This window comes from Hoplias malabaricus, chromosome 2 (genome assembly GCF_029633855.1).
Source record: "Hoplias malabaricus isolate fHopMal1 chromosome 2, fHopMal1.hap1, whole genome shotgun sequence".
Taxonomy (NCBI): Eukaryota; Metazoa; Chordata; class Actinopteri; order Characiformes; family Erythrinidae; genus Hoplias; species Hoplias malabaricus.
In genome coordinates, this window is record NC_089801.1 from 56,692,089 (window position 1) to 56,702,675 (window position 10,587).

Sequence of the window (10,587 nt, forward strand, 5' to 3'; positions counted from 1 at the left end):
ATGAGGACTCAACATTTACACCTTATTTATTTTGAACAATTGTTCAGGCTAAAACAAGACTCTGATTTTAACAGAAGGAAATAACAGAGGTCTATTTCAAATTGTAAGTGAAAACATTAATGAAAAGGTGTCTAGCTACTGCCGTTGGCCTGTGTCCGTGTCTGCGCATGCGCGCTTTGTGCTCCGGCGGTGTAATGGCCGGCTGGAGTCTCAGGAGAAGCGGAGTTATCAAGGCGAGGAGGTAAACACTCCGCAGTTTGGACAGGAGGCCGGGTCCGGGGAGAGGCACAGACGCTGGGGTGGTCTCTCCTCCACAGCAGACTCCTGTACTCCGGGTTCGGCTCGGTCTCTCGGCTCCAGGAGGGTTATTTTCTTCTTGTGTTATTGTGCTTCTTCTTCCACTGAAGATCATCATGTTCCACATAGACCTGCAGCCCCCACTGCCCCCCCTTCGCTCTCAGGAGGACAACAGCAAATCCACAGGGACTGACCTCTCCATGGAGGACATCAGACACTTGGAGGACCTCCAGAAAGAAATCAGAGAGCTGAGGGAGGAGGTGGCTCTACTGGAGGCCAAGCTGAGGCTGAAGGAGGGTGGGGAACATGGAGAACTTCAGGTCACTGTTTTATTTACAGTTCTTCATTAATATGAGCACATTTACTATTCACACACAGTATGTCCAAACATTTTTTGACATTCCATATCATTAACCTGTTCAGTTAATGATATGGAAAAATCTTCAGATTAATCTTTAATAACCTGTTCCCTCTGTATTTTCTTTATGCAGAAAACCCAACTGGACCTGATTGAAACAAAGCAGCAGAAGAACAATGGCAGAAACCAGGAGCTGGAGCACATACCCCATCAATCTTCACTTGTTTTTAAGGTGGAACCAAAGTCCAAAGCTGGGAAGAAGCAGAGCATGGCTGTCCAGGCAGTGGCAAGAAGACGAGGATTTAAAGATGAACCGGGGGAAATGTATCACTGTGGGTGCGATGAAGAAATGAAGCAGAACCTGAAAGATCTTCCCACTCAGTGTTTTAATGATTCTGGTTCTGGAGAAACTCAGGAATCTGGACCTAGAAACACATCTGACCCAAATCCTGAAGAAGAGCCAGGTCCTGGACCTAGGGACTATGTTAAAGATCTACCTCAGCAATCAGGGCCTGAGGTTAGTCAGGTTAAATCTGAATTAATCCCAACTGAGGAGGATGAAGATCAGAGCCAAGCAAAGGTGGAGGAAAGTAAAAACATCTTGGAGATGAAAGGAAACATTAAAGGAAAAGAAGAACCACAGGGTTATCAAGAGGGTCACTTCATATCTTCAGGTCAGCTTCATAAACACGGGGAACTGTGGTGGTGTCTCTGTCACAGCTCCAGGGACCTGGAGGTTGTGGGTTGGAGTCCCACTCTGGGTGACTGTCTGTGAGGAGTGTGGTGTGTTCTCCCCGTGCCTGTGTGGGTTTCCTCCGGGTGCTCCGGTTTCCTCCCACACTCCAAAAACACATGTTGGTAGGTGGATTGGAGACTCAAAAGTGTCTGTAGGTGTGAGTGTGTGTCGCCCTGTGAAGGACTGGTGCCTTGCGCCCAGTGATTCCGGGTAGGCTCCGGACCCACCGCGACCCTGAACTGGATAAGAGTTACAGACAATGAATGAATGAGTGTTTATTTTAAAAATCCACATAACAGCTCCAGAGCAGAGAAAAGTAGAGAACAGAACAGAGCGAGTGGCTAAAACACTGGAAACGTTTATTCTTCTGTAAACACACACAGTAAACACGGTGTACAACACTGAGGTCAGCAACAATCACTGAGGAAATGTCCGTATATCGTTTGATAAATCAATAATGTGATTATTGTCACGGACCTAATTGTTGATTCTCTTTGCAGAAGTGGCCATGTGTTCACGTTTAGAAGACCTCAAAGGAGCAGCCGCGTCTGAAGAGAACGTCTACTGCACAGAAACCTTCTCGAGGAGACCAGTGACATCACAAATTTTTACGGAAGGACGTGTTAATGAGGAACAGGACGATGCTTTTTCCTGCTTTTGGTGTGGAACCCAGTTCCTGTCTGCGTCTGTTCTCAGGGCTCACCTGAGTTCTCACGCTCTGGAAAGTCTGGAAAGTTTTTCAGCTCCAGAACCACTCACATCTCAGACTAACAGAAAGAAGCTGTATCCGTGCATCCACTGCGGGAAAATCTTTGCAGATCTGTCGCACTGCAAAAGCCATGAGAAGATTCATGCCGGAGAGGGGCCTTACCGATGCCCCCAGTGTGGCATTTCTTTCATCTTCCTTTACAGCTTCCAGAACCACCTCAAAGAACATGCCTTAGAACCTGAACGTGGAACCACAAAGCCTTACCCCTGCTCCTTCTGCACAAAGCAGTTCGCTACCAAGGCCACGCTCATCGTCCACAGAAGGATTCACACTGGAGAAAGGCCGTACCAGTGCTGCTTCTGTGACCAGGCCTTCACCAGGTCGGACAGGCTCAAAGAGCACGAGAGGATTCACACTGGAGAGAAGCCGTACCGCTGCACCTCCTGCGGGAAGCAGTTCTCTCAGGCAGCGTCCCTCAGGACTCACCAGAGGATTCACACCGGAGAGAAGCCCTACGCCTGCTCCAGCTGCGGGAAGCAGTTTTCTGACCTAACGGGGCTCAGGACTCATGAGAGGATTCATACCGGAGAGAAGCCCTACCACTGTCTACACTGTGGGAAGAGTTTCACTCAGGCGTCCAACCTCAGAGCTCACCGCAAAGTTCACACGGCAGAACAGCAGGCACTGTTCTCCGTCTGACCTGTGCGAGTCGGTAGGTAGTATTCTTACCTTAGAATCACTGCTTCAGAATCACTGTCTACAGTCCACTGAGCTGTAATGTGGAGAATAGAGCCTCTGTCAGTACTACTCAGAGTTCAGCACTGCAGAAACTGCACTATGTAACTTATGAAGGAGGGTAAGAAACCTCCCCTCCTCCTTGATTTCAGTACACTGCTGTAAAAATGAATTACACTAGGGGGAGCCACAGCAACAAAAATACCAAATCTTACCTAGTTTTCCTTTTAAAATCTGCAGATTATGGTTTGACCCTTCTATGATATGTAACTCATTTTAAAGCAACACTAGGTAAGATTTAATAATTTTGCTCCTGCCATCCTTCAGAAATTACCTAGTGCAGTTTCTGCAGTGCTGACCCTGGGGTAGTAACGACAGAGGCTTTATTCACCTTGTTACACCTCAGTGGAGCACCACAGTGATACTGAATCTGTGTTTTTAAAGTAAAAATATTACCTATTCCTTTAAAGAAGGATATCTGTGTTTTTTTGAGTGTGGATTATTCCCATGGAACATGAGCAATATTCTGGCACCTGATCTGAAATAATTACGCCCTTAAAATTAAGGCTGGTTTAATCTTGTGAAGATCTGTGTTATTGTGAAGGGAATTATGGGTAAGTGAGTCTCACAGATGCACTGACCTGCAGTACCTCAACTGCACCTGGTGATGGGATGAAGTGTGAGGAGCGGTGGACGGAGGAGGGGCGGAGTCCCAGTTAAAGTTACCCACAATTCCTTTTGGAGAAAAGTATGCATTTTAATATATATTTTTAAATAGTAGTCTTGCAGGGTAATATTAATAAGCAAACACAACTTACTTTAATTTAGTCATATGTCAGTGCTTCAAGGCAGATCAGACCTTTCCGGTGACGTCACCACGCAGCCTCTTTAGACCGTTCCATTTGTGTTACCAGGTTACTTCAGAGGACAGTCCTACCTCGGCCGCAGCCTAGGCTTTGGAACTCAGCCCCAGAGTCCCTTGAAGTATTTTCTCAGACACCCAGGTGAATGCTTGCGAATGACGCACACGTGGCGACATAGAGACAATTACACTGATATTTTCACAGGTATAAACCAGCCTTAATTTTAATCACAGTAGAGTTTACATTGATTACTCAGAACCATTTTGAAATTGGTAATATTAGTGTTTTTAAGCTATTTATTAAAACATAGATATTTATATATTTATAAAATATAGTATTTTGTCATGCTATTGCTGCAATGTTCAGACTCGAGGTATTTTTTTTCTGTTTCATTGTCTTTAGAATTAAACATTTTAACAAGGAAATTTTTTTAAAATGGATTCAACAGAAAAAAAGTAATGCAACTTGTTTTTTTTTTTTTTTTTTTTATTAAATTAGCCACAGAAATAATAAATATCTTTAAGCAGTGGCAGAAACATGAACTGAATTTCAGCGTTGAGTGTTGGGAAAATAATCCAAAAGACTTTACAGTTAAAAAAAAAAAAAAGGAAGAATTCCAGGTTTTGCATTGTAATTATAATTTTTGGAACAGGAATTCCAAACCTCTACAGACATCTCCCAGAACAATATTAAAACCCACCACGTAAAACCTCTTAAACATTTTGAGTGGAGTACCCTCCACAAAAACACATTTCACACTAGTCCTGTGACCCTGCTGCTAATAGAACATCGGTGTCTTTGGTGCGAAGCACTCATTTTTCATTTGGTTCCTTTTGTTTTTCTGTCCTGTGTATCCCAGTCCTTTGTGTTTTGAAGGCTGTTACACAACAAATGCAGAAAATAAGCGCATTCCTACTCCTTAAATAATATCATTAACATCAGAAGACTATCAGGAGTCCACAAACCCGTGAGATCTTTCAGTATCTTTCGGTTCATTAATAAAAGTAAATCACCTCAGGTGTGTAACAGCTTTAAACAAATATAGGATTTTTCTCCTTGTTTTGCTTTACCCGATTCTCCTCAGGAAGACCTTGGTAAATACGTGATGTGACAAACATGAACAGCTTGAAGAAAGACGGAAGATGATGGTTACCGTGTCTGTAATATATTTTAAAAATAAATTAAAAACTGCTTTTATTCTTGTTACTTTCTCCTGATCTGGAAAGCTCAATGATCTGTTCCATAGATACTCTGTTAAATTAGCACAGTTTTATCACTCACTGTCCACTCTCGCAGCTCCACTGTCCCCTCCGTTCATGTTGTACTTCTACAGTTACAGACTGTAATTCATCTGTTGCTCTGTATATGTTGTTTGCCCACTTTTATACTGTACTTCAGCGCTCAGGACCCCTACAGAGCAGGTGTGGGCTGTTAAACCCCTCAGTGTCACTGCAGGACTGAGAATATTCCACCGACCAAAAACATCCAGATGACAGCGTCCTGTGTCACTGATGAAGCACTAGAGGACGACCGACACACACTGTGCAGCAACAGATGAGCTACTGTCTCTGACTTTACATCTACAACGTGGACCAGCGAGGGAGGAGTGTCACAGTGAGTGGACACAGGGTTTAAAAACTCCAGCAGCACTGCTGTGTCTGATCCACACGCACCAGCACGACACACACTAACACACCACCATCAGTGGTGTCACTACAAAGTGCTCCTGCCTGGTCAATGGAGCTGAGAGAAAGAGTCTGTTTTAATGCTTTTCGGAGCCGTCTTTATATATAATTGATCCCTCTGAACGATTTAATTCTGCAAATTTAGGGATTGGGTGGAGTTCCCCTTTAAAGTTGATTCCGCTCCAGGCCTGTTGACGGCGCTCTGCGCTGAGTCTCTCACAGAAGCAGCAGCGGCGGCAGAAACAGAAGGAGCACGCGGTCAGTAAACACTCAATAAAAGTCTTTACTAGATATAAACATTTAATTAACTCATTAATACGCCTGAATAAATACTATTTTTGTGCTGTTTGTGTTCTGTGGCGGGTGAAGGGAATAAACCCAGACGACACGAAGGTTTAAACTTTTAGAAACAGATTGTTACAAAGGTATAAACCTGATTATAGACTGTGTTTATTAGCTAAATACTGAGAGCTGCGGGTGCAGGAGTTCATATCTCACAAAAACAACTCATCGGTTTTCATCATTACGGAGAGAAAATCAGCAGCATTTAAAACTCTGAAGTCGCTTTCTTATTGTTCAGCTTCTCGGGTACACCTTAAAATCTGTCACTCCTGCTGCACTGTTTAAGGTGGAATAGAATTGTTGTGAAAACCCAATTGCTGTAATTAGTCACAGGATCATATACATGTGTGGGTGTATAGGTCAGTAAAAGTCATCATTTATTTTTAAAACACATTTCAGACATCTTTTTATACTTTAGTTTAAACAGATTCCGCCTTTAAGGATTGATATATAATAATTAATGTTTTGTTATGTTTGACTGCACCCTTATGAGCAGTTTTGCCTTTTATATTTTCAGAAGAATGTTACAAAAATCTAAAAAACATGAATAATTGTTTTTGTGAAATTTACGTTTAAAACACAGAATTAAACTTGAATCAGATGCTTTGGATTCTTTCTGTAGTTGAGTGTGTAGCAGAGGTTCATTTAATGTTATTTCTTATTTACCAAGTTCATTTATGATTTAACTCATCTGCTGTTCATCACACTGTGGGAAACATCTGATGAACTTGGAACACATTCATTTTGCAGTGACTTCTATTTGTAATTCACATTTCCACTGTATTTTGGTTGTTTTAATCAGTTGGACATTCAGCCTCCAGTTTACCCTGTAACTGATTACAATCAGCTGGTGTGAAGATGGGGGAGAGTTGTGTGGAGGAAGGAGTTGTTTTATTGGAGCTGCAGCTTTTATACGACTCAGAAACGTCCTGCACAAAGTCGGTAGGAACTGACCTCTCTATGGAGGACATCGGGAACCTGCAGAAAGAAGTGTGTAGGCTGAGGGAAGTCATCCACTCACTGCAGGAGAAGCTGAGACAACAGGAGAAATCACAGCACACAGAGGTCTGTTCATTTTTAATAGGATTATTTTTCCACAACTAAAAAAATATATTTCCTCTTCATCCACAGTATTCCAGCCCGAATTAGGACATTTTCAGGATGGTAGGATGGAATTTCTGAACTTGGGAAATTAAAGAAATTCAGATCTAATGGACACTGATGATGTCAGAATTCATGTCATCACACACAATCGAGTACTTACTACTAATCATCCCACAACCCCTTAGCGATTATTTAAAACTAATTAAAAAAAAAAACTGTTAAACGCATTAACAACCAAAATAGACACCATAGCAACCACCTGGAATCAGCATAGCAATATTTCTACTATTATCCTAGCAGCAAACTGGAACACCACACTACCCCTAGTAAACACAAAAAAGAGCCACAGGAACTTCTTAATAACACTGGTGGCCGCCGCCTTACGCCATAACCACTTGCAAGAGACATCTAAAGCTGGAGGTGTATTTGATGTTTGGCCATTCGTTCATGTAGGCAACAGTCTCTGTCATGAGCATAACTGTTAACCTACTTGAAACTGGAGGCTTCCACTTGAGGGCAGACAAGAGAAAATCGCCGGTAATTGTGGACATGACTCTGACACAGCATTCTTCAAAACTTTCTTACACAGTGATGCTGTTGATAGCCTGCACTGCCCCCTACCTTTTATGCGTATACTACACCTTGCTTTCACATAGCATTTAATTTCTGAGGACATGCAGAACTGATGCACCAAACAGATGCAAGATACCTGAGGCAGCCAGCATATATACGCAAACAAGTACATCTCTAGCCAACTACTCTCGAGCACCTAATAAAAACCTAACAACCACCTGGAATTAAACCCAATTAAATGACCAAAGAGTCAATATTTTTCAACAGCCAGTTTAAAGTTTGTTCACCAATTTTCCAGTTCTTTTTCATTATTTTTGTACTATATTTGTACTTGCAAATTTCTTATATTCTCTACTCCCCTACACAATTCTGTGCTGTTTGCTAATGACCAGAAAGAAAATAGAGTTTTAACTGATTTTATTGTGTGTAAATTGCTGAATGTTGAATTTGCAGGTTTTAGAAGAAGACGCCAGGTGTAAAACGCTGGAAATCAGCTCAGTTTGCCATTTGCCTCCAAAACCAGAGGCAGGATTTATTTACAAAACTGAACCGATTCCTTCAGACTTGAATGGTTATGACCAAAGTCCTCAGAAGGATGAGGTGTCCACTTTGAGTGACGAGTATAAAACTGAAGCATCCACCATACTCATACTGGATGCGAACTCGGTTCCGGAGCGGGAAGTGGGTGTTTCCAGTGTGAATTCTGTGTGTAAAACTGACTTTTCATTAAAGAGGTGTTCGGTGCAGTTAGTCGACTGCAGAGAAATACAGAACCTGAACAGACCCGTCTCAGATGAAGAACCGGAGAACCAAGAGACTGAAGATATCAATAAAGGGGACAATGAAGAGGATCATGATGATAACGAAGATGATGATGATGATGAAGAGTATCGCGATGATGATGACGACGAAGATTATCATGATGATGGCGTTGATGACAAAGATGAAGACAGTAATTGTTCCACAGGTGAGTCGAGATAATTAGTTTTATTTTTTGTTAGCAGCTAAGGAAATAATTTGTCCGAAGTTTATACACCAGCTCGTCCCGCTTGTCTTTTGAAAGAAGAACACTGATGAGGAGTGTGTTCTCCTTCACTTCTGGGAGCACTACAGTTTGTGCTCTTCTTAAAGGCTCCACAACCAGAGAACAAACACATGACAAAGAACAGGATGAAGCTGATACAAAAAGTGAATGAATGAGTGTTTTGAATAAATGAGATGGTGTGTTAAACTTACCCTTTAACTTTAATGTATTATTTAGGTTAATTTATTACATCAATTAAGTATACTATATTACTTAAACTGAATATGAATCAGATCATGGTTTTTCATCAAGTATCTCGGGCATACATGGAATTAGTCTTGGTGTGGGAGCACACATGTGACTGTGGATTAATGGGAAGTGTGTGTGTGAGAAGTTCAGGTAACTAAAACTGCCCAGAAATGAAAGGTGACAGTCCCTTCGTTTTAACTAATTTCAGTTCTGTATTTTCCAAAATGTTCAAGATTTATTTTGAGACACAACACCTTTGAGAAACACACCTTTGTTAAAGTCACAGTTTACTTTTTAAATATATGAATATTTTTGCTGATCTTAAAGCTGAGTAAGCATTTACATGTTGCATTCAACATGTATCCATATAGTACAGCAGTCTAATTGTGTTTAAAAGCTTATCTGCTGCTGCTCTGAGCTGAGGGTGATTGAAATTATAGACAATGTTTGACAGAGGCATCACCACAGAAGCATAGACAGAGGACTGCTAATCAAAGCCATGGTGAAAAAACCTATGAAAATGCCTGGATTTGTACACCCCTGCATCAGACAAGAGCTGAGAAGCAGCAGGTGATGAAACTGTAGTTTTCCGAGCACATTCTCCACAATGACAAAAAGACAAATAGGAAAATGAGTGGATAGTGGCTATACAGACATAATGATGTTTAAATTTGTAGTTAATACATCCTCAACTCTGTCCTACTCTTCTAGGTGGCAGCACAGAACAAAAAAAGAAAACTTTCCCTTGTGCTACCTGCGGAAAATTGATGAGCTCTGCAGTAACGTTACGCAGACACATGAATTATCATGCCGGAAAGAAGCCTCAGAAGTCCCACGTCTGCAGCACTTGTGGTAAAGGCTTCTCCAGTTCGTCCACTCTGAGCGCCCACATTAGAATTCACACCGGAGAAAAGCCTTTCTGCTGTGAGGTTTGTGGGACCGCTTTTAAGACAAAAGGGACTCTCAAGACTCATCAGACTGTTCATACTGGTGAGCGACACTTCCAGTGCTCCTTTTGTCCGAGGCGTTTCATTCACCAGGCACACCGTAGACGCCACGAACGAATTCATACCGACGACAGACCACACAAGTGCCCTGACTGTGGAAAAGCTTTCCACTTTGCAGACGCTCTAAAAAATCACATGAGAATTCATGGAGGAGAAAAGCCCTACACTTGCTCGTACTGTAGCTTGAGTTTCAGGCACAAGACCTACCTTCAACGGCACCAGAGGATTCACACCGGAGAGAGGCCATTCCTCTGTGATCTCTGTGGGAAATCCTTCTCAGATCCGAGTCACTTTTCCAGTCACAAACGAGTTCACACCGGAGAAAGGCGTTATCAGTGCTCCTTCTGCGGGAAGAGTTTTTATCATAGCATCGACCTGAAACAACACGTACGAGCACACACGAAAGAAAAGCCGTACAAATGCGCCCACTGCGAGAAAGCTTTCTCACGGTCGGACGTCCTCAAAACACACCTGAGGGTCCACACTGGAGAAAAACCTTACAAGTGCTCCATTTGTGGACAGTGCTTTGCATATTTAGGAGGCTTTAGGACACACCAATTGAAACATACAAAAGAGGAAGCAAAGAAGAGTTTGTAGCTGTGAGAATTGAATTTGAATAATCAGGTGTGGGTGGGTTTTTCTTTGACAAAAATATAAGTGGTGTTTGAAAATCTCTGCCATCATTTCCCATGTCAAAAAACATGCTTCAAAACCAGATAGGTTTCTGTTGTGTTAATTTCTCCACTGTACCGCCAGCCGAATCACCTGCTCATTAAGGAGTTCTGTATCAGTGATGCTACATGCTGCAAACTACAATACTCTGCATTGCCAGATTATTAAAATAGTTCTTCTGTTCCCTGTAGAAATTGCGTGGTGTCCTGTGAGTGTAGTTCGGATGAAAAATA

General features: G+C 42.2%; 1 protein-coding gene across 1 annotated transcript; it reads left to right on the forward strand.

Moving 5' to 3' along the window:
- The first annotated feature begins 53 nt into the window (after window positions 1–53).
- On the forward strand, window positions 54–10,573 carry LOC136677108 (zinc finger protein 585A-like). The gene is made up of 6 exons (XM_066654528.1): window positions 54–617; window positions 789–1,329; window positions 1,892–2,793; window positions 6,566–6,790; window positions 7,856–8,369; window positions 9,387–10,573. The coding sequence occupies exons 1-6, from the start codon at window positions 414–416 to the stop codon at window positions 10,277–10,279; spliced, it is 3,279 nt and encodes a 1,092-aa protein (XP_066510625.1). The 5' UTR covers window positions 54–413; the 3' UTR covers window positions 10,280–10,573.
- The last annotated feature ends 14 nt before the right edge of the window (window positions 10,574–10,587 follow it).